General features: G+C 40.8%; 1 protein-coding gene and 1 long non-coding RNA gene across 4 annotated transcripts in view; one reads left to right on the forward strand and one right to left on the reverse strand.

Moving 5' to 3' along the window:
- Positions 1–24,950, reverse strand: part of LOC134810083 (uncharacterized) — a 52,026-nt gene that overhangs the window by 9,706 nt on the left and 17,370 nt on the right. The window contains exon 2 of the long non-coding RNA XR_010157249.1: positions 4,043–4,190. This is a non-coding gene — a long non-coding RNA (uncharacterized LOC134810083). The remainder of the gene's footprint in view (positions 1–4,042; positions 4,191–24,950) is intronic.
- Positions 3,707–24,950, forward strand: part of LIFR (LIF receptor subunit alpha) — a 118,228-nt gene continuing 96,984 nt past the window's right edge. Inside the window, exon 1 of one of the 3 annotated variants that reach the window (XM_016953394.4) lies at positions 3,707–3,851. Coding sequence is in view for 2 of the 3 variants with exons in the window: in XM_016953396.4 (XP_016808885.3) it covers positions 4,249–4,283 (35 nt within the window). In the remaining variant the exon portion in view is untranslated. Of the gene's footprint in view, positions 3,852–4,185; positions 4,284–24,950 lie in introns of those variants that run through there. The other 2 variants (XM_016953396.4, XM_016953393.4) reach the window with 2 other exon arrangements.

Below are 24,950 nucleotides of genomic sequence, written 5' to 3' on the forward strand. Positions count from 1 at the left end.
TTTTTCTGTGACTCATTTCTAAGTTATGCTCTTTCTACTGGTAACAGCTCCTGGGGGAAGCCTGCTCATTCTCTTTTCTGGCCATAGGTCTAGATAAGGTTTAGGACCCAGAAGAGGGCATAGAAGAAGGTTATACCCATTCCTCAACTGAGAAATCCATGCACTTTTCTACAAGATGAGGATAATCATAGCTATCTCAAAGGAGGTTAAGTGGATGAAAGGAGATAATGAGTGCAAATTATCTTATGGTTTTAACCAATATTTATTGAGGTTTCAGTATGCACCAGGCATTGTGCTAGGCATAGAAGCCTGCCTAAGAGTTCCTTATGGACAAGGAAGTAAATTATTATAGCAAAGTGGGAACAATGCTACAATAGGAGTAAGATACATCCTATGCTAGGGGAAGTGCAGAAAAGGGGTAAGCAGCCCAGTGTTGAGGAAGTTAGGGCAGACCTCGTAGAGGAGCTGAGAAGGAGTAGCAGTTAGCCACTTGAGGGGTGTCAGGGGAAGGGGCAGGAGCGGGTGATGCAGGCCTGCAGAGAAAAAGCTCAGTGGGTTGGGAACAGTTATCAGTGATTCACTATGGCTGACACTAGGAATGTTAGGTAGAATGTGGCAGGAGCCAGATTGAAAGTGTGCCTTTTGGGAGGCCGAGGCAGGCGGATCACCTAAGGTCAGGAGTTTAAGACCAGCCTGACCAACAAGGTGAAACATCATCTCTACAAAAATACAAAAATTAGCCAGGCATGGTGGTGCATGCCTGTAATTCCAGCTACTTTGGAGGCTGAGGTGGGAGAAATGCTTCAACTCGGGAGGGGGAGGTTGCAGAGCACCGAGATTGCACCATTGTACTCCAGCCTGGGAGACACAGCGAGACTCCCTCTAAAAAAAAAAAAAAAAAAAAAGAGGTGCCTTAAAATACAAGGATATTTCTATTTTATCCTGAAGGCAATAAGAAACCAGTCATAGCCATGGAGTCACTGCCATAGATTTGTTTCTTAGAAAGATCCCACCACGTGAATCCTGGATGCAGCTGGGGAAAGTGGGTGAATTTCTAGAGTCTAATCAGTGTTTCTCAACCTTTTTTTTCTTATTATCACCTCCTAAGGAGCCTTTTTAGACATTATTTTCCCAAGCACCCCACCAATCCCCATGAAACTTTAATACCCCAGAAATGCTGTCTGTGTCCTTATGCACTGTATGTGCTTTATGCATAAAATAAATAACTTTCTTGCTCCATGCACCCCCACTCAACAACCAACGTTCACCTTCTGAGGACTGCTAATGTGAAGTCCCTCTAGACTAAGCCCATGAAATACTTGCCCCTTCCCTCCCCACCACTGCCACGCTCCGTCTCCAGCTGGTCATCTACCAGCATCCTAGCTGGATTCCCTCTCCGTCACTCCAGCACAGGGGTTCTCAACCTCTGCATTTGGGGCTGGATATTTCTTAGTTGTGCAAGGCTGTCCTGTGCATTGTAGGATACTGAGCATCATCCCTGGCCTCTGCCTTTGGATGCTAGTAGCACTACCTCACCCAGTTGTGACAACCAAAAATGTCTTCAGACATTGCCAGCATCCCCTCATTGAGGCCCACTACTTTGGTGCTTTAGTCCCTAGTTTGTCTACTCCCACAAGCAATATGTGCGATTACAGTGACTAATTTTTCCTCCCCAGAGAGATGGCACCCCTGGGCTAGAGGGATGCTAGGAAGGAAAAGTCCTTGTCCTTTTGGCATCCTCTCACCCCACGAGCTACTTCTGTGTCTTTTCTTTATGTAACACTGAACTCTCCAGCTCAGGCCTCCAGGTCCTAAGTTCATAATCTCATTACAACTAATCCTGTTTACGGCCATTCTCTTGGCAGAACAATCTTGTCTGGACCAAGGCTCTTTCCTCACCACCCAATGTTCTTGCTGCTCCATTGTTCCTGGGGACTGTGGCCTGGCTGAGTATAAGCTTTCATTGATAGGGTTTATCCTGTTTACAGGGAGTCTGCAGAAGGGCCTCATCAAATACTTCCATCCCTTCCTTCAATAAATGGCTCCCTTTGATCTGTGCAAGGCACAACTTTGTTTATCAGAAGCTGGGCTTCCTCTAGCTGATGATGGGGACATCCTGTCCCAGAAAGGCTCCCCAAAATAACACCTTCTGAATTTCAGAATATTTTCAGGTTCCTCTATTTTGGAAGCATTTTTTTTTTTCTTGCATGCCATTTCTTATGGCAAGCAAAGAAAGGAGCTGATTTTGCATTTTGAAGCCCAAGGTAACACAAAGTTGAACGGGTCACCGCCAAAAATGAGGAAAGGACAGTGTTGATAATAATATAAACATTTGGAACCAGAACAATATACAAGATTAGGGTTGACCAGGTGTGATCGTTTTCATATTGTCAATTTAAAACTAGAAGTTATCTAACAAGGTGAAAAAGAGGTCATGGGTGTTAGTCATCTATATGACAGGATGGTAGAAGCTAGCTGAATTATGTGGGTGAATGGTAAGGGCGATTTTACACTTTCCGAGCCAGGTAAAGAGCTCTATTTACAGCAATGGTTCTCAAAGTGTGGTCTCTAGTCCAGCAGCATGACCTGGAAATGTTTTAGAAATGTAACTTCTCGAGCCCCATCCCAGATAGTGAATTGGAAACTCTGGAGGTGGGGCCCAGGCACCTGTAAGCTCACAAGCCCTTTAAGTGATGTGATTCTCATGCATGCTAAAGTTTGAGAACTTCTGATCTGCCCCAATAATCCTCAAACTTCGGTGTACACAAGAATCACATAAGAAGCTAAAATGTAGATTCCCAGATCCCATCCCTAACGATGCAGATTCACTTGGTCTAGAGTGGACCCAGGAAAGTTTGCATTGCTAATAAGCAGCCCAGGGTGATTTGGGTGCAACTGGTCCATGAATCAAGCTTCGAGGAGCATTGGCCTATATAAAAAGGAGTGGTACAAATTGTCCATATTGCTCCAGTCTTATTCTAAAGAGGCTCCCTCCGTGGCTAAGAATGAGCCAGTATCACAATTCATCTTCCCTTCCCAGTCATCTCATGAAGCAGGCTGCTAAGATTACCTATTGTGGGCCGGGCGCGGTGGCTCACGCCTGTCATCCCAGCACTTTGGGAGGCCGAGGCAGGTGGATCACGAGGTCAGGAGATCGAGACCATCCTGGCTAACACGGTGAAACCCCGTCTCTACTGAAAAAATGCAAAAAAATTAGCCGGGCGCGGTGGCGGGCGCCTGTAGTCCCAGCTACTCGGGAGGCTGAGGCAGGAGAATGGCAGGAACCTGGGAGGCGGAGCTTGCAGTGAACCGAGATTGAGCCGCTGCACTCCAGCTTGGGGGACAGAGCGAGACTCTGTTTCAAAAAAAAAAAAAAAAAAAAAAGACCTATTGTGGTTTTCAGGATTACTCTAATACTAGAAGGTTAGATTGGCCCCATGGATTCCTTTCACACTGACATCTGAAACACACTGCTAACTCCTAACCTGGGTTGGACTCATGCTGCTGGCCTGGAGGCAAAAGCTTTTTATCCCATTACTAGTTCCTTGAACCACAATCCAAGACACAATTTGGTTTTCCCAAGAGTTTTGTTTTGCACTGCTGATGCATTCCAGTCATTGTTGTGATGCATTTCCTTCTCCTCTTTCCCTCCAGCCCCTGGGCAATGCCACACATGTATATATAGCCTCCTAGTGTGAACTTACTCAAATCCTAACCCTCTCTCCCAGAACGTGTCTCTGCTGCAAGGCACCGGGCCCTTTCGCTCTGCACAACTGCACTTGCAAGACCATTATCAACTCCTAATCCCAGCTCAGGAAGGGAGCCTCTGCGACTCATTCATCGCCCTCCAGGTACAGCACTGCTGGGGTTTGCTTCCTTCCTTCCTGGCTTTGTGTCCCATGTCCCCTTAGACCTGTCCCCCCTTTAGATTTCTTTTCACTCTGCTTTAATACCAGTTGTGAGGGTCTCTCAGGGCTCTGACCTTACCTCTTTGTCCTACAAAAGTGTATTTCTTGTGTGGTTTCCTGTGACCTGTACTTACCCAGACTTTCTCCAGTCAATCCTTGGCATCCTACAGAGATGGTCTTCCTCAGTCTTCAGGCTCTGTAACGATACCAGCCCTTGTTTAGAGACCCAGAGTAGAAATGGTCACTGTATACAGTTGTACAGTTTCTGCACCGCACAGACACCTGAGGAAGAGAGCAAGTGGGTAGGAAAATCCAGCTTGCACGCTGCTCACCAAGATGAATGCCTGAAGCTGCTCTGTGGAAACCTAGAGGAAGGTACATTGTTTCGCTTTTTTTCCATGTCAGATATTGATAGAATCACATATAACTACATTAGATTATCAGCTAAAACCAGATTAGTGTGTTTTATTGTCATGTCATTGTGTATGTGAACATGAAGACTTTTAGAGTGCCTGAAAATATTTTATGAGAAATAGTTAAATAGCTTCCCTTTTTATTTTTCATTACTAGACCTTATTTCTTAGAGCAGTTTTAGGTTTATAAAAAACCAGAGCACAAAGTACAGAGAGCTTCATATACCCCTGCCCACCCTGTCCACCCCACTTCCAGTCTCCCCTGTTAGTAACATCTTATGTTAGTGTGGTACATTTGTTGCAATTGATGAATCAATATTAATAGATTAGTATGAACCAAAGTTCATGGTATACATTACTATGTATACTATGTATACTCTTTGTGTTGTGCATTCTATGGGTTTTGACAAACGTGTGATGACATATATGCACCGTTACAGTATCTTACAATAGCTTCATTGCTATTGCTAAAACTCTGCTGTGCTCCATCTGTTCATCCTTCTTTTCTTCCCTGCCTTCTCCAGGCCCTGACAACCACTGATCTTTTAACCATCTCCATCGTTTTGAGGAAAGTACACTTTTTTCTTTGCACAAAGAACTGTCTACTAGCCAAAACCACAGGATGCTTCTGCCCAGAGGAACACCATTTAAAAAAACATGCGCAAAGGTTTTATCGCAGCCAGCCAATGCCTTGAATCCAAGCTCTAACCCAATTCAAGACCTTTCCCTGGATCACGTCCGTGTGTCCTGTCTCTCTTGTTTCCCCTTATCCATCTAGCATATACTTTTCCTGGTAAACATTTCTATTTTTTTCTGTTTAGGCTGCTGTAACAAAAATACGATAGTCTGGGTAGCTTAAACAAAAATCATTTATTTCTCACAGATCTGTAGGCTGGTAATTCCAAGATCAAGGCACCAGGCAGAATCAGAGCCTGGTGAGCACCCACTTCCTCGTTCTTAGAGGACCGTTTTCTTATCATGTCTTCACATAGCAAAAGGGACAAGGGAGCTGTCTGGGGTCCCTTTTATAAGGGCACTAATCTCACTCATGAGGCCTCTACCCTCACAATCTAATCACTTCCCCAAGGCCCCACCTGCTAATGCCATCACATTAAGGGTTAGGATTTTAACATATGAATTTGGGGGAGACATAAACATTCATTCTGTTGCAATTACCTTATGTGCCCCTCTCATCTACCCACCCATCTATCCCCCTCCTCTTCTCTGATGCATCTTCTATGTCAGCCCTGTCTGAAAGCATTTTCTGCAATGATGAGAATGTTCTACACCTGTGTGGTCCAATATAATAGCCACTAGCTGCATGTGGCTATTGAGCACTTGAAATGTGACTCATGTGACAGAACTGAATTTTTAAGTTACATTTCATTTGAATAATTTAAACTTAACTCCATGTGGCAAGCAACAATTGTATTAGACAGCATAGGTTTAAGTTTTTACCTATGCCAGATTCCCCATTCTAACAGAATTCATTAACATCCCCCCCAGTTTCATACTGGACATCTTCCCCTCCCCCGCCTTTTTTATGTTTTTTGTTTGTTTGTTTTGTTTTGTTTTGTTTTGTTTTTTGGTTTTGAGACAGAGTCTAGCTCTGTCACCCAGGCTGGAGTGCAGTGGCTCGATCTCGGCTCACCGCAACCTCCGCCTCCTGGGTTCAAGGGATTCTCCTGCCTCAGCCTCCTGAGTAGCTGGGATTACAGGCGTGCACCACCATGCCTGGCTAATTTTTATATTTTTAGTAGAGACAGGGTTTGACCATGTTGGTCAGGCTGGTCTTGAACTCCTGGCCTCGTGATCTATCCGCCTCAGTCTCCCAAAGTGCTGGGATTACAGGCGTGAGCCACCACGCCCAGCTGCTCCTTCTCCTTGATTCTTTCCTGGCTAATCAGAAAAGATACAATTGTTCCTGACCCCATTGCTGAAATAGTCAGCTACTATGTCCGTCACATTTATTACCATTAAATTTGCAAATATATGTACAACCATTATATATCCATACAAACTAAAAATAGTTTTAAAAGTATTAGTTTAATTTAATTAAACTATTAGTTTTTTCTAAAAAAATAGAAAAAATGTGCACATATGGTGCCGTCTCACGTAACATTTTTTTTTTTTTTCGAGACGGAGTCTCACTCTGTCGCCCAGACTGGAGCGCAGTGGCGCAATCTCAGCTCGCTGTAATCTCCACCTCCCAGGTTCAAGCATTTCTTGTGCCTCAGCCTCCTGAGTAGCTGAGATTACAGGCATGTGCCACCACACCCGGCTAATTTTTTGTTTTTAGTAGAGACAGGGTTTTGTCATGTTGGCCAGGCTGGTCTCAAACTCCTGGCCTCAACTGATCTGCCCACCTCAGGCTCCCAAAGTGCTAGGATTACAGGCGTGAGCCACTGTGCCCAGCCTCACATAATGTACTTAAAATTTCTTTAATTTATGAAGCTAGTTGATGTTGCTTGTCTATACCTTTTAATTCTTTCCTCTTTTTTTTTCTTAAAGAAATTTCCAATTTCTTTAAAATTTTCTGTTTAAAACTCTATACTCCCAGAAAACAGAGTAGAGTTACATAACTAATGCTTTATTTGGCAAAAACTACAAGGCCATAGTTAGTGGGCTAATATATGTCAGTTCAGATGATTGTGGCACCACCTTTAAGGCATGAAAAGGAGAGAAGGGAAGAAATAATAACACCAAAAGAAATTAAGAGTTTAAGTCCAAGAGTCAGCATGGAGTGGAGTTAAGGAACTATGGATTGTGGTTCTTGGGAGGCTGGAGTTAGTGGTAAGCATGTCTGTGCCACCAACCAGTCCAGGGCATTGGTCATATCACTGAATCTCTCAGAGACTCAGCTCTCTGCTTCACAGCATGCAGGTTTTCACTAGACCCTCCAATTTAAGGTGTCTTCTAGATCAAAATGCTCTTTAGGTCAAACACAGTCTTAGGAATAACTAGGAAAGTTGAAACAAACTTTCGTCACACAGACTGTTTCACATCATCCCACCTCCTGTCACCCCCTTCTCCCACCTAGCAATGTTTGTGACGAATACACCAACTTTCCTGAGGACAAGAGCAAAACAATATTTTAAGAAACAACAAAACTCAGTTTAGAGTGAGTCACTGGGCCTGACCATGGTGGCTAAACTGACCACAAAAGTTTGTGAATAGTCTATATGGTGTCCTTCAAACATCTGCACAAACATTTTATTTCCAGTGCTTTGAACAGAAATAAACATAGTCATTAAGCCAAATTCTACATTCTACAAAACAGATGAAAAGTTAAAGCATAATGTTAAGTCCAAAACATTAGTGTGGAGTCCTCAGCTGAATACCTCTTGCCAGCATGCCCATGTGAGCAGTCAGTTAAATGCCTGGTGTCTGTTATATGAGCAGTGGGAAATCTTTGCATACAAAAAAGTGTGAGTTGTACTAAAGTAAAATCAGTATTCTGGATCCCTTAATGTGCACATAATTACCACTTAGGCTTCTAAGCGAAATGATTTGCTAATGGCAACTAAAATGTGACATGGCCCAGAGTGAAAAAATTGATTCATAACTTGGGAAGGTTTGACTAGGTTGCCCTTAGGCAAGTGCCTAGAGGGTTTTCCTGTCTCTCCCTAAACCTTGCTTCTGCTGTTCCAATGTACAAAATAGGGATAGGGTTGTTGTGAAGATTAAATGAAACTAGGGCAGGTCTTCTGGACAGATACTATTACAGTGCTGCAAGCCCTTCCTTCAGAATCCTTGGCACCATTACAGTTCTACATTTATTTATATCATCATTTGACTACTGTCCCTCAGCTGACTGTACATTCCATAAGGACAGGATTTATGTCAACTTTTTCTCAACATTGCTTCACCACCTCCTCATAGAACCTGGCATATAAAAGGGAGTCAACAACAATCTTTTGAATGAAATGTGTAAGTCTTTTGCAGTCACTGGTGTCAGATCCCCGGGTTTGAATGCTGTGTGCTTGGACAAGTAATGTTTCTGCCTTTGTCTTAGTTTCTGCTTTCTATAAAGGGGAGATAATAATGGTATCTACTTGACTGAATAGTTGTACAAATTTAGTGGGATAATACTTGCAAAGAGCTTGGAACAGTGTCTGGTACATAGTGAGGACTCAATACATGCTAATGAATTTTGATGATGATGATGGTGGCGGTGGACATGCAATAAGCTCTTCATAAATAATAGCTCTTCTTCTAATTGTTATTCACGGTCATCATTGAAACAGTATTTGCCTTTTGATTATCAGTCATAGGTGGTCCTTAGTTACCTAAAATATCACAGGACCACTGCTTTACCTTTCCATGTTATGCCAGGCACAGACGACAGAGGCAGTGTCAAAGGAGATACCCAAATGATGTTTACAATGGTACACGGGTCTCTAGGGTCCAAGGAAAAGTTACGAAGTATTTTCCCACCTCCCTACTTTCATCTCCCTCTTACTTCCCAGTCCCTTCCCCCCATGCTTGTATGGTCTTCTGGCTTTTTGACCAGTCCTCCCTGGGGATTTTCAAGTACCCAGCTTGCAAATCAGCCTCCCCAGAGGATCTGTCTCTACTCATCATAGTCAAAGGATGTAATCTGTTCTCATGTGGAAATAATTTGTTCAGAGAATGTAAATGATCAAAGCCTATATTTCTGTATTCAGGAGAGGAAGAGAAAATAATAGAAAAGACTTGAGGCTAACTCTAGGTCCTGCATTTACTAAGTCACCTCTGATAAATTACTTGGTAAATTATGTCTTAGAAAAACCATTAGTTTGGTAGGAATAATCAAAATGGGATCCATGTCCCGCGTTTGTAAGAATTAAATGAGTTAACTACATAGATGGTTTGGTTCCAATTAGATAAGAGAGTTTCTAAACAGTGAAAAGTAGAAATTTTGCCACACCCTGCCCTCACAATTCTAGCATTTCCAGGTTTCCAAATCTGGGAAATGTAGCTAAGGGCTTTTCCTTTCTCTAGGGACTCCCTTTACAAGTGGTGGAGCTACTTTCTGCTCGAGGACAAAGAAGGAGGGAGGACACACACACACACACACACACACACACATTTTCTTCTCTGCCTTCTGACCCTTTGCTATTGCAACTCTAATTTGGGAATTAAATTTTAATAATTCTAAAATCCCATTTCAGTACTTTCCATATACTATTATTTAATGGAATAAGGTTATCAAATCTTATCCTTAACCCTTTTCCCATTTTTTTAAATTTGATGGTACTAGATTTGAATTTTATAGCATTTTCAAGAATCACTTGGGATTAATTTGGGATTCAATTTCACTTGAGAACTAGCTGTTGTAAAGTTGAATTATTTTTAATAAGCAAAATTACTTTCATCCATTTTATTTTTTTAATAGTTAAGGAACATTCACTTTGATATTCATAGTCCTCTAAAGTATAACATAAGCATTACTATTTCTTGTTTAAACATGATCAGTAGCTAACTTGTAAAAAAAAATGGGGAAAGGAGTTAGTCCTACACTTAAAGGAGGCAGTATCCCAAAGAATATGATTTTTAAAATGAGATCAGTAACATAGAGCTCTTCATCCTGGCTAACACAGTGAAACACCATCTCTACTAAAAATACAAAAAAAAAATAAAAATTAGCTGGGCGTGGTGGCAGGAGCCTGTAGTCCCAGCTAGTTGGGAGGCTGAGGCAGGAGAATGGCATGAACCCAGGAGGCCAAGCTAGCAGTGAGCCAAGATCGCGCCACTGCACTTCAGCCTCGGCAACAGAGCGAGACTCCATCTCAAAAAAAAAAAAAAAAGAAATAACATAGAGCTCTTCAAAGTAAAAGTACAATAAATACCAATAAACATATGTATAATTGGGTCTACTTTATTTTTATGGGTAAAATGTATAAATGCATTGCTAATCTATAGATAGATGATTTGGGGAAATAATGAAAAGCTCAGAGTGTTTCATACACTTTCTAGAGTAATTCCAGTTCTAAAGAAAAATTTCCAGGCAAATTCTCAAGTTCAGATCGTAATGTGCCTTTTATCCTATTAGGGGTCATTTCTTTCCTGAGCATTGTAAGGACAATATCTGAGATGTGCTTGATTAATCCATAGGGATTTAAGGCCTTTTGAAAAAGACATTCAAAGACCTAAGCAAATATACCTTCTGATTTTTATAAATATTTTATTCTTTACTTATTTGTCTGAGCAAAATTGCATAACTTACTAGCAACTCCAACCACATGTAACATTTAACTTAAAAAACAAGTAGGGAAGAAAAATGAGGTTTAGTTAAAATTGAAAATTAATTTCTTTTCTCTGTAATACTGACTTCTGTGAGGATTTTTAACAATTAGGTCAATAAAAGTATTTAAAGCCACAGGGAATGATTAGACGGTCTCATCATCCTGCATACAGTGTCCTTCATATTAAAATTCTTCCTCAAGCCCTTTCTTCTCCCCTTCCTTCCTTTTCAGACTGAGCACCTGATCAGAGAAAACCTGCTTGACTGTGTAGCCCTGAGAGTTTGGTTTCCCAGAGGACAGTTCTAGGCCTCTCAACCTAGAACTTTCCACCTGTGTGACCTTGGGCTAGTGGCTTAACCTTCAGAACCTCAGTCTACTCATCTGCAACTGGGTATCCATGTCACATGTTAATGTTGGCATTATATTGAATATTGGGGATTTTGCTAATGAGAGAATGGTTTCCCTCACAACCTCCAATTGCAGCTAACTTATGCTTTGATATAATGTTGCTCTAGGTCAAAAATAAAACAGGCCTTGTGATATGTATTAATGGATAGAGTCAGAAATACAGATTCCAAATTCTACAGTAGCAACTGAGAAGGAACAGAAGGCAGGGCATATCTCCAGGCCAGGGCCTTTGAATCCCTACACCTAATGTAGGCCCAGGCACATGGTAAGCACTAGATACATGTGCTTTTGAAGGGTCTTTTGATGGATTTTGATAAGTTGCCCCAACTAGAATGAAGCTGGTAAAACTAGAAGGCAATAGAGATTTATGGGTTAGGAGCAAAAGGTGGGAATCTAGCCCGCTGGGTTCAAACTCCAGCTTTAAAGTGACTTTGGGCAATGTTATTTCTCAGATTCTGGGTTTAAATCTGATCATTCTTCTCCCTATTTGTCCCCCATCCCGTACACTCTTTTAAAACAGTAACAACCACCACCACCACCATCTTTAATGGCTTTTCACTGCCTTTAGGATAAAGTTCCAAATGTGGCCCACAGCATCTGGTCCCTGCCTATCTCACCAGTCTTCTCTTGCTAGTTCTGTTAGCTCAAGCAATAGTGGCCCTTTTTTTTTTTTTTCAGTCCTTCGGAAGTGCTACCTGACTCTTTCTTGCTCCTGGGCCGTCTTGTCCAACAGCATCTTGTCTCATCTGTCTGGAGTGATTTTCACCTCCAGCACCAGTAACGCCTCCCTGTTTGCCGGAATAACTCTTAATGTCCAGGCTTAAACATCTTTTTTATCCGTGAGGTTTTTCTTCCCATCCCTGTCTAGGTTAGGGCCCCTGGTATATGCTCCTCAGTTTCCCTCTTTCTTGGCACTCACTGCATTGGGATGTCTGTTCCCCATTAGACTCCATGGGATGTTTGTGTGTTTGTAGAGGGCTGGGGTGGGGAGGGGTAAGGGGCAGGAGGTCTACTTTTTTCAGTACTGTATTCCCAGGGTGTAGTCCTGTGGCGGTTCATAAAACTCTCCAAATGGATGAGTGAAGGATTTAATATCGAGAGACCAACATCAGTCTACCTTATAGACTGGTGAAGGGTAATGGAGATCAGCACAATTCTTGGCACACCGTGTCTCAGTCAATGGTGGCTATTATTAATAACACAAATGCTTAATTGATGGATTTCTTTCATTTCTAAATTCTTTGGTGGACACTTTTCCAAAAAGGAGAGTTAAAGGAAGATATGCAAGCTGCCATTTTGCACCCATTCATCTGAAAACTATTTGAGAGTTTTAAAGCAGAACGAGTTGAAACAATGTGCCAGACCTAAAATTGGAACCAACACAGAAAATGGCTTTGATGTGATGGATCTAGTATAATTGTGTGTTTGCAAGGGCCTCGGGTCTGGCTACACTCCAGGTGTAAGCATCCCTAACCCAGTCTATCAATCAGATGTTACCAGTTTGAAGGTTTCTGTTGTTTTTTAAACAGAAATATGAGTGGTGCCTATAGGAATCTACATGTTAGCACTTGGAAAATGACTACAGTGAGTATCACATAAAAACAAAATTTGCAAAAGATAATTATGGAATCCACATGAAAGTCTTACATCTAAGGCTTCTACATGAATAATGAAAGGTGAACACTGTAACTACAGTTAGAATTCTGAGGTAGGATTTTCATAATGAGGACCATGTTATGTACAGCTTGGTGTAACAGACTTGTATCTTCTTTTATTTAAACATTATAAGTGTGAGACTTCTTTTATTTCCAACTGACCAGGTCTCTTAAGTTATAAACTTTGCTGAAAATTTAACATAGGTAGGACAGTTTGTCATAATTCTTAGCACTGGAAGAAACTGTGAGTTAAAGGAACGAGGCCATAATGTTGCTATGTCATGGGTCAGAGCCGATGTTTTAAAATGGGGGCTTTTAATTGACACCCAGGTGACAAGAGTGAAACTCCGTCTCAACAAAAAGAAAGAAAAGGAAAAAGGAAACCAAAAGCTTTTACCAGAACCCCAGGCAAATATCTACTTATGTCTCAGTGGCTGGGGAAGTGGGGAAAAGGGGAAGCGGATACCGGATAAGTAACCAACAGTGATGCTACACTCGGCTTAGTTGCTTCATATTAGCCCAGTTGCAGATGGGAAACAGAAGGGGATTGACTGCTCTGGGTCATCAATCATGCTCTCTTGGTGGGGAGTGGATGAAGAAGAGAAGATGTGACAGGTCATTTCTGGCAACTTCCAAGTCTATAATAGCCTAGCTAGCAAGGGAACTTACTGACAATATTTTGCTATTGACTTATATTTTTTAAAATTATTATGTTATTTAGAGTAAAGTAGATAGCCATATGAGCTGACCTAGATGCTTTCCTCCATGAAAAAAAAAAAAATGAGCAACTAGGTTACCATTTGCAATGGTTCATATGTGACTCTGAATGATTGTGTGTCTCTCTATTTTAGAAATATCTGGGCCTTCCTGATGTCCAGGTTGACACACATCCTGTTTTGCCAAGTTGGAAAGAGGTCTGAAAATCCCATTCCATTTTATTTGAAGAAACTACCACAGCATTTCTTCTTCTAACCCTAATGGGAAGCACATGGGGATCATTGAACGTTGGGAGCCCTTTTATGCCCAAATTATGTTTTTTAAGCAAAGAGCTATGATAAAGCGACCTCCAAACATGACCCTGGCAAAAGTCAGTAGCCTTGCTTGTTCTGGCCATGTTCCTGATGTAATCCAAGGTTCTGGGAAGATTCACTTTAATTACAACCCCTTTTGATGTGTTCCTCATGGTCTCTTACATAACATGTATTACAGTTACTAAAACTGAAATTTTCATCTTTGAGCTAATTAAATGGATGTAATTTGTACTTGACTTCTTTTCTTTTAGAAGAGCTGGTTAAGTCAGTATGTTGTACTGTTTTTCTAAAGCACGCAACTTAAATTCTCTTTATTTCTTTAATTTTTGTATTTAAGTAAAACTTTAGCTTTTGTATTCTATTACAAAGATAATAAAAAGACTTATGGCATCATCTAATTTTTCTTTAGCCATCATACAATATCCTATGAAGAATATTTCTTTGGAAAGCATTTTCTTCTTTTTTAAAACATAAATTTTACTGTGTATATTTGAGGCTTACAACATGATGTGATGAGATGCATGTATTAATAGATAGTAAAACGGTTGCTATAATGAAGCAAATTCACACATCTGTCCTCTCACATAGTCACTTTTGTGTGTGTGTGTGACAAAAGCTGCTGAACTCTACTTATTTAACAAAAATCCCTAATGCAATACAATTTTACTACCTATAGTCCCCATTTTTTACATGAGATCTCTAGGTGTGTTCATCCTACTTATCTGCTACTTTTTATCCTTTGACCTACATCTCCCTATTTTCTCCCCACTGACCCATAACCACAGTTTCATTCTCCTTGTTTATTTGATTTTCTGTTTTAAGATTCCACATAAAAGTTATGTCTTGCACAATTTTTTTTTTCTGTGTCTGGCTTACTCACTGAGCATAGTGTCCAGGTCCATTTATGTTGTGGCAAGCATTAGGATCTCTTTCTTTTTTAAGGCTAAATAATATTCCAGTGTGTGTGTTTGTGTATATGTGTATATGCATATATACCACATTTTCTTTATCCATTCATTTGTTGACACTTAGGTTGTTTCCAGGTCTTGGCTATGGAACAGTACCACAATGAACATGAGAGTGCAGGTATCTTTATGAGTGGGTGATTTCATCTTTGTGTGTATACCCAGAAGAGGAATTGCTGGGTCATATGGTAGTTCCATTTTTAAATTTCTTTAGGAGCCTCCATACTGTTTTCCCTCATGGCTGTATCAATCTAAATTCCCACCAACATTGTACAAGGGTTCTCTTTTCTCTACCATCTCACCAATATTTGTTATTTCTTGACTTTTCAATAATAGTCCTATTATCAAAAGGGTGTGAAATGGTATCTAATGAGTATGAGATGGTGTCTCACAGTGGCTTTAATTTGCATCTCCATGGTTGTATTAATCCATTTTCATGCTGCTGATAAAGACATACCCGAGACTGGGTAATTAATTAAAAAAAAGAGAGAGAGAGATTTAATGGACTCACAGTTCCACATGGCTGGGGAGGCCTCACATGGTGAAAGGCAAAAGTTACATCTTACATGGCAGCAGGCAGGTCAGAATGAGAGCCAATGGAAAAGGGAAATCCCTTATAAAGCCATTAGATGTCATGAGACTTATTCACTACCATGAGAACAATATGGGGGAAACCAACCCCATGATTCAATTATCTCCCACTGGATCCCTCCCACAACACATAGGAATTATGGGAGTCACAATTCAAGATGAGATTTGGGTGGGGACACAGTCAAACCATATCAATGGTGTTTAGTGATGTTGAGTACCCTTTTCATATACCTGTTGATCATTTTATGTCTTCTCTGGAGAAATGTCTGTTCAGCTTCTTTACCCCTTTTTAAATCAGGTTATTTATTTTTCTGCTATTGAGTTATAAATGTTCTTTATAAATTTTGGGTATTAACCCCTTATCAGATATGTGTTTTGCAAGTACTTTTTCCCAGTCTGTAGGTTGCCTTTTCTTTTTGTTGACTGTTTCCTTTGCAGTGCAGAAGCTTTTTAGTTTGTTGTAGTCTCATTTATTTATTTTTGCTTTTTTAGCCTGAACTTTTGGTGTCGGTGTTTTCTTAATACACTAATAAGTTCTCATGAGAATTAGTTCATTTCCAAAAAGCCTTGCATGGTGCTTATATATGAAAGTGAAAATCTACATTACTTAACATAAAGCATATGAATAATACTAGAAACACTCCATTCTCCATGTGTCATGAAAATATTAGCATATGTTAGAATGCAAGATCAAAAAAGTGTTATAAATTGTACCATATTACTGATCATGAAATTTATAACTCATAATTTTGGCCTTCAGTTCAACAGCAGCTCTATGTAACAAGCAAGCATCAATTGAACACGTTACGTATGTGCAAGGCACTCTGCTCTGAGTATAGGGAGGAATTAGCATACTGCAGTGCCTGTTCTCAAACGACTCTTATTCCATCAAGAGGAAACAGACAAATAAACAAATAATTACAATGCAGTGCGATCAAACACAATGATAAAAAGTTACACAGAGACCGGATTTAACTCTGTTGGAGGATGGTGAAGATAGGGCGTCAGAGAGGGTTCAGAAGGAAGGCAATGCCTGATGAATAGCTTCTTGATTGAAGGGTGCTGAGGAAGTGGCAGCAGGGAATTCCCTGGGCAGAAGGAAACCAAGTAAGCGTTGTGATAAAAGTGCAGATTAACAGTGATGAGAACCGAAACTAAGACAGTGCCAGTGAAATGCTGGCAGGGGATGAATCTGCAGTACTTTGGAGGTAACACTGAAAACCTAGCAATTTGATTTAGTATTGTCCAAAAAGGTTACTAAAGATGAAGCTTACTGGTGGTTCATGGAGATAATTGTGCTGGTCTTGTCTTTTTAATAGATCACTTGATGTGAAGCAAAGTTTTAACAAACACTATATGTGCATAATTTATTTTAATTTGAATATTATATATATATAAATGCCCAAGGCTGTTTGCATAAATAGCATATTATGCAAATACTCTAAGGTATTTGTTCTTGCATAGCAACAGACTGAGGGCAAAATAAGAAAACGATGTAAGCATTTAGTGAACATGGAGAAAAAACCAAACTGAGTCTCACTGATCCTTCCAACTCCTTTCTGCCTGATTGAAGGATTTACTTGGTCACCTACCTCTGCATATTAGTTCCCAATCCTGTCTAATAAATTGCCAAGCAACAAACTGCCTGATTTATTCATTCTGGCAGTATGTTCTGAGATGCTTGGAACTGGAGACAGAGAAATCAAGAAAAGGCTGTAGCCAGGCATGGTGTCACGTGCTACTTGGGAGGCTGAGGAGCAGGGATCACTTGAGCCCAGGAGTTCGAGGCTGCAGTGATCTATGATCATGAGACTGCACTTCAGCCTGGGCAACAGAGAGGACACCATCTCTAAAAAAAGAAGAAAAAAAAAAAGGAAAAAAAAAGAAGTGGTCATTTGTCCAGTGTAATAAGCACATTCTTAGAAGTGAGGCTTGCAAGAATGCAGAGAAATGAGCTAACTCTACCTGGTGGCAAAAGAAACGCTTCACAAAGGAAGTGATAATGGAGCTTTGAAGGTTTTAAGAATGGGGAAAAGGAGGAATGTGTGGTGGCATTTCAAATATAGGATACTGTGCGAGATTACATTATTGTTTCCAATTACTTGTTCCATCTCCCTGTGACAGGTTTATATTTCCCTGCCCCATTTAAGGTCAATTTTGGCCATGTGACTTGCTCAGGTCAATAAAATGTGAACAGAAGTGATTTGTGTCACTTATGAGCAAAATTCATTGTGACATTCCAGTATTACTCTTCTCCCTCTGACATGTGAGAAAACCATTTCCAGAAAGGACCTGCTCATTTCACTTCAGTCCCAGAAAAAAGAAGACTCTTGGAATAAAGCTGAGGCCAACCTGTAGCCAATGTGTAATATACAAGCAAGAAATAGACCTTGCTGTTGAAAACCTCCAAGACATGGGATGCTGGTTACAGCAGCGTACCTTAGGAAAGCTGATTAACACAAAAATAGTCACTGAAAAGGCACAGGACTATGAAAGGGCATAGAGTGGTTGCGGAATGGTGAGAAGTTCAGATTGGCTGAGAGTGTAGACTCCGCGTTTAGAGAAAGACAGCCAGAAATACTCCAGAAAGGTAGCCTGGGAACAGATTTTCAAAGGGTCTTAAACGTCCTGCTAGGAAAGTTGAGTTTTAGTCTTTAAATAGTAGAAAGCCAGCAGAAGCTAAGGAGTGACCTGATAAGTTTTTTTTTTCTTAGAAAGATGATTCTAATAGGAGGGGAATGATGCTAGTACCAGGGAAATCAGCTAAAGCGTTGTTATAATCCTAACCACCACTATTTATTGTGCACATACCATGTGTGAGGCATTTTGCACCTATTTACCAAAGTAATACAACCACCCCCTGGGGTAGACATTGTAATGATCCTTTTTTTATAGATGAGGAAACTGAGGCACAGAGAGGTTGAATAACTTGGCTAAGTCACTCCAAAGACATTGTAGCATTAGAGTTCCATCCCAAGCAGTCTGGGTGCCAGAATCCATATCCCACTCTCAGAAGCCTAGAAAGTGGTAATAAGCATCTGAAGCACACGGAGATAGAGAAGAACATCTCAAGTCTCATATTTATGGGGCTGCGGAGGCTGAAGGTGGGCATGAGGTGAAGCTTAGGGGTGACAGAGATGCAGGAGCCACAGATAATGCCTCATTCTTTACTGAAGAGGCTCTATTGGTGCTGAAGCAATGAATTGGAATGAGGGAAAAAAAGAGCAGGTTTAGGAAAGGAAAATGACGAGTTTTGCTTGGGATACATTAATTTTGAGGCAGATGTGAGATCAGGTGGAGATGACCTACTGGCAGTTAGAATACGGGACCGAAGCTAGGAGCGATGTGGGGTGGAGACAGATCTAGGTGGGGCAGAAGGCCAGGTAGCAGATTAATTCACCCTGGCAGATGTAGAAAGTGACTTGAAAAGAGTGTCGAGGGAAGAATTTGGAGGAACCCCATGATTTAAGGAGTAGATCTAGGAGGAAGAGCCAGAGAAACTTTGACTGGGAGGCAGTGATAAGGGAAAGGAAGGTGGCAGGGAGAGAAGAGAGGATGGGTTTTCAAAATGATGATCACCACAATGACTTAAAACTGGAGGAATTAGGAGGCAACCACAGCCACCTCTGTTTGTGGCACACTCCAGCCATAGTGACTTTGAGAAACAAGAACCTCCACTTCCACAGCAGCATAAATCACATTGCACCTTATGAGTATCCCAGTGGAGGAGGTACAAGGATGCATTTGGGTGGAGGTGGAGAAAAAGTAGAAAATGAGCTTCCCTGATGATGACTCTCATAGAATTAAGTACTTTTATACTAATTTATAACTGCAGAACTTATTTATGAACTTCTAAAATGACAGATTCCCATAAATGGGGAAAAAAGTGCATTGCTTCAATTTACAGGAATTGCCTAATTCCAAACATAGTAATGAGAAGGATTTAAAATTAAAATCCTTTCGGGAACACTCTTCTACCTGGAAGAGCTAGCTTATTAGAGTCACCTCTTATGTGTTCTCCATTAACACTATTAAATTTCAACAGCCTGTAACTGTTGAATATTAAGATATTTGCATAGAATTCCCCAGGTTTTTGGATGACCTAGTAGAATATCACATTTTTAAAAACACACGAATAGCTCAAAGCTACACAGAGTTTATTATGCAACATTCTATTAGGAATAGCTCAAATGAATGCTTTATAGTAGAAGAAAGTGTTACAGTATTTTGTCTATAACATAATTGACTTTCTTGGTGAGTATACCTCAAATTATTGAGGTATGTTGAGATGGTGTTTGGAAAATGTTCCATGGAAACAAAGCTTGGAAACTTGGGGTTAAACAATCTTGATTTTATTTTTCTATTGCAGGACTTCTGAGAGCCTTCGGTGTGCTGGTTTACATTGCATAGCTCTAGAGATGGGTATTATGTAGGAGTTCCTAAACTTAACTGACCATACATAGATTCCCCTCTTTTTTTTTTCCAAAAATATTTGACCTACTTTATGAAATGTCCTATATAGCAGATTATATTTCTGTTCAAAATGTTGGCTTCTCCTCCCTGTGGTATACCTTTTCTGTAGAAATATTATCCTTCTCTACTTCACTGGCCCCAAGTGTGGCCACGTGACCTGTTTTGGCCAATGTAACATGGCTGTGGGTAAGGTGTGTTTCTTCTATCAGACACTTGAAGAGCCAGGTGTAGTTCATCTATTCTTTGTATCCTTTGCTACAAGACCAGCTATGTCCCAAAGTTTGTTCTGACATCTTAGAGTTCTGGAGAGTCCTAGAATGGAAATGTAAATGCATAAAAAATAAGTCTTTGAAATTGTAAGCCATTAATATTTTGCATAATTTGTTACCACAGCCAACTGAGCCTAAGGTGATAATGCCTTCTACTTCTAAGTATTTCTAAATTATCTAAACCTTTACCACTTTTCACAGGTGTACTCATTCTGTATTGATTGTCTAAATGAGGAAGTGTTCTTGGAATTATTCTTTAGGACAGTACACTTGAAGGTGAACTAAAAAAAATATATATGAAACGTGTCTTAAAGAAATGGTGTCTAGGCTGCGCATGGTGGCTCACGCCTGTAATCCCAGCACTTTGGGAGGCTGAGGCAGGCAGATCACCAGAGGTCAGGAGTTTGAGACCAGCCTGTCCAACATGGTGAAACCCTGTCTCTACTAAAAATATTTTTTAAAAGTTAGCTGGGTGTGGTGGTGGACACCTGTAATCTCAGCTACTCAGGAGGCTGAGACATGAGAATCACTTGAACCCGGGAGGCAGAGTTTGCAGTGAGCCAGGATCACACCATTACACTACACACTACAGCCTGGGTGACAGAGTGAGACTGTCTAAAAAAAAAAAAGAAATAGTGTCTAGTAGTTACCTGGAATTTTATCAAAAATGAGTATTCTTGGTTGGGCGCGGTGTCTCATGCCTGTAATCTGAGCACTTCGGGAGGCCAAGGCAGGCGGGTCACCTGAAGTTGGGAGTTCGAGACCAGCCCGACCAACATGGAGAAACCCCGTCTCTACTAAAAATACAAAATTAGCTGGGTGTGGTGGTCCATGCCTGTAATACCAGCTACTCAGGAGGCTGAGGCAGGGGAATCACTTGAACCCGGGAGGCAGACGTTGCGGTGAGCCGAGATCACACCATTGCACTCCAGCCTGGGCAACAAGAGCAAAACTCTGTCTCAAAAAAAAAAAAAAAAAAAGAAAAAGAAAAAGAAAAGAAAAGAAAAAGGAAAAGAAAAGAATATTCTCAGGCTCAATTCTCAGAGATTCTGATTTAATGGGCCTTGGATGGGTCCTAGGAATCTGAATTTTAAACTAGATATTACCAATGCAGCTTGTCTGTTAACCACACCTTGGAAAAATGCCACTCTAAAGCCACTGTTTGATTAACAGTCATGTGATAACATGCATTTAAATAAATGTCATTTCAATTTAAGAAGGCACCATGGAGGGTCCTCCTTGGAATTCCTGGAAGCATGTATGAAATCGGTTTTATCACATTTTAGTTTATATTCATTACATTTTAGTGCAAAATATTTTATGCACAAATGATACTTTCATGCTTAAATGCCTATGTTGTTCAAAAAGCCTGATTCTAAGTGACCCTTAGCTCTTTCAAAAAAATAAAACCAAAACCAATCTGCTTTAAAAAGATTAAGTTCTGTTACCAATGAAGATCAAGGGCTATTTCAGTTGCAAGTGACAGAAACTTAATTCAAACTGTGTTAAGCAAAACAAACATTGGTTACAGAGCTAAAACGTCCATGGTTTTTGAGAGGATGAAGTTCTTGGTTGACAGGGCAGGACATGTCAAAACTGGAGAGAAGCACTCTGGGAAGGTGTCTGGGAGGTGGGGATGCTATCAGTCAGTGGGCAGGAAGAGGAGGGTGTGCAGGTTCTTGTGGGAGGAAGACTAGGCAGGCAAGGCACTATCTGGACAGTGTGGGAAAAGGTGAAGGGGCAGTCTAGGCAGATGACTGGCACTGGGGAGATTTGCCCAGGTGTGGTAAGTGGAAGTCCTGAGAGCTGGGTAGGGAATAATCAGAAAGGAAGCAGTAGGTGGGTAGGCAGAGCGAGAGGTGTCAGTCAGCTGAAATCAGGGCTCCACTTACAATTAGATCTAGATACTCAAAACGTAGCTTCAAATATCTGTTTCTTTCCATCAATCAGCACTACATCCTCCTCCATTGTTAGCTTCATACTCAGACATTAAGTCAGGATGAGAAGAAAGGAGAGGGAGGAGAATGAGTTGGCTGAATACCATGACCAGATGTTTAGAAACCAAATCATAAAAATCTTTTTAACTGGTGTCTTTGAATGTCTTAAGCTTTTCAAGAAATTCTTATAACCTTCAGTATCTGTTTGTGTCATCAGTGTCAGTTCAAATCGATTCCACTGACAGCTTGATAAATGATTTCCAATTTTATCTCAGACAAATGCAGTATGGTTCAATCAATGGTTTTGCTTATGTGAGCACTTTAGGATTGTGTCCGATCCATTTCTACTTAAAAATTTAGTTTCAGTGTTGCTTGACTAATTTTCACAACTCTGTGCTTTGAATGTGTCTGAATATTGCCCCGAATCCCTCCCTATAACAGGCATGAAGAAAATCTGAGATAGAAATAATACGTACTTGATTACTTGATCCTTTATCACAGGCAACTAACTACTGTAACCAGATGATTCCCTGCTGACAGTATTGTGATACCTGCCAAAGAAACTGTCTAATGTCACGTTAACACATTAAAAATGACAACCAGCCAAGCCTCCAAGCCTTCTTTCACTCTTGGCATTTGTAGTTGTTTGCTTATCGGATGGTGTCACGTTTCTATGACTCCCAGCGCTGGCTCGCATTATAGTCAAGTGGAACCAAGAAAATGCCGGCAAGTCTGTCATGGAAAGCTAGGCCTATAATGCACAGGACAACCCTCTTTAACCAAAAATTATCTGGCTCTGGATATCAAGAGTGCCAAGGTTGAGCAAGGTTATGCCTGTTTTAGATAATCATAGGAACTCTGGCTCTTACCTGTAAGAAATTGAAAGGCATGATCAGGTTTTAAGCAAAAGGAAGAATCATCCAAGTTACATTTTTAAACAGGATTGTTCTGGATATGATGTTGACCACAGATAGCAGTGGAGCAAGCAGGAAGCAGAGAGGACTGTTAGCAGATTATTGCAATAACAGACAAGAGATGATAGTGACTTAGACCAGCAAGGTGGTTTTTGAGGTTCACAACTTTAAATTTGGTTCTTTTATCCCTACCATAGAGATGAGGAAACAGAGGCTCAGGGAGGAATATAACCAGGCCACGTGGCTGATTAAACTACGGCATTAGTATGTGGGCCCAGCAGTCTGATTTCAAAGCCATGGTCTTTCCACAGCGTTATGATGCCCTTCCCCCATCACCTTCCTCTGTATCTCTTTCTCAAACAAAATGCAAAACCAGTGACACAGGAATAAATCCTAGAAAGAGCAATCTTCACAAGGTTCCTTTCCAGGCCTACCATTCCAAGTATCTGAGCTAAACCGACTTGAGCCTGGGTCACCTCAGTTACCCAAATGTGTCTCTTTAAATTTCCCCCTAAGGACAGGATTGGTCCCAGAACCCAGAGCAGGGATGAGCCTATAGGTGGGGGGCCTCTGGGTCCTACAGAGGATGGAGAAGAGATATGAGAGGTGGGAAACCAGTCCAGCACATTTTCTGGATCAGCGGACTGTGTAATGTGTGTTTGTTAATTTGTGCCCCAAACCACAGCTGCCCATGGACTCAGCACAGCCATTAGTGGATTTCTGACAGTCTATGGCAGGCAGCCCTGTGTTCTTCACATTTGTCACAATTTAGACTTTAAACAATTCAGAGTGGTCTCTTTTCATGTATAGGAAGCTCTCTCTGGGCAAACAGTGGGTAACCAGCACATCAGACAATGGCATCAGATTGCAAACTTGTCTCCGTAAATTGAAGTAATCAGAAACAAACAGATACAAAGTTGTTTTATAAAACCTCTTAAAGTATAATATACATAAATATAAGTGCATATATCATAAATGTATATATTGGTGAATTTTTATAAGCTAAACACTAAGAACATTATCAGTACCCTGGGGCCCCCACCATCCCCTTCCAATCACTACTCTTCCAAGAGTAGCTGCCATTCCTGACTTTTAATACTGTAAATTAGTTTTGCCAGTTTTTGAACTTTTTCTAAGTGGAATCATATACAATGTTCTTGACTTATTTCCTCCAACATCACGTTTGTGAGATTCATCTGTGTTGTTAAGTTTAGACCATTTATTTTCGCTGTTATATAATATGACATATGAATACAAAACAGTTGATCTGTTCTGCTTGGATGGGCATGTGGATAGTTTCCAGTTTGGAGTTATTATGAATAGTATGCTGTGACAATTTCAGTGCATGCCTTTTGGTGAAAACATGCACAAGTTCCTGTTGAGTATATACGTAGGTGTGGAATTGCAGGGTTGCAGGGGAACAAAAGATGTCTTGATAGGATGAAATATAACATATTCTAGCTACAGAGGTAAAACAATGTGTATAGATATTACAGGGAAGGTTTGGATAGGCTCAAGAATGAAAGCAAAAGTCCAGAGCTTAGGAAAAGATTGTGACCGTCAGCATGCAAAGTAGAGTATAGTCTAAGCTAAGGAAAATGATGGTGTGTGTAGATAGTTAGGTAACTTGCAGAAACCAAGTGGCAGCAATGCTGGGTAGTAAAGGGCTTTCGTTGAAAGACCTGAGTTCGAACTTGCTCTCAGTTTGACTGTGTAACTGAGGTGTGTCACTTGACAGCTCAAAGCCTTGACTTTCCCTTACAGAAAATTGTTGAGAAGATTAAATTCATTCATTCAACAATGATTGATTGACTACCTACCCATGTGCTGAAGACTGGAGATCCAGCAGCAAACAAAAAAGTGTCCTTGTCCTCATTGATTTTACTGGGAAGGAATACCCATGGTAAACAATGGCCATTTAATGACAATTATGAAAATTGCAATCACGGAATCTAACCAGTCTGGGGGGTCTGGGAGGAGTGTCTGAGGCAAGTAGACATGAGCCAGGCCAAGAATTGGGGTGACAAATTTCAGGCAGATGAAATAGCATGAAGGAAGTCTATAGAGGGAAGGAGCCTGGCATGTGTAAGGAAAAGAGACAGTGAGTGTGGCTGACAGGAGTAAGCAGAGGGGAGAGTGAAGACCAGATGCAGTGGCAG

This window comes from Pan troglodytes, chromosome 4, assembly GCF_028858775.2.
Source record: "Pan troglodytes isolate AG18354 chromosome 4, NHGRI_mPanTro3-v2.0_pri, whole genome shotgun sequence".
NCBI lineage: Eukaryota > Metazoa > Chordata > Mammalia > Primates > Hominidae > Pan > Pan troglodytes.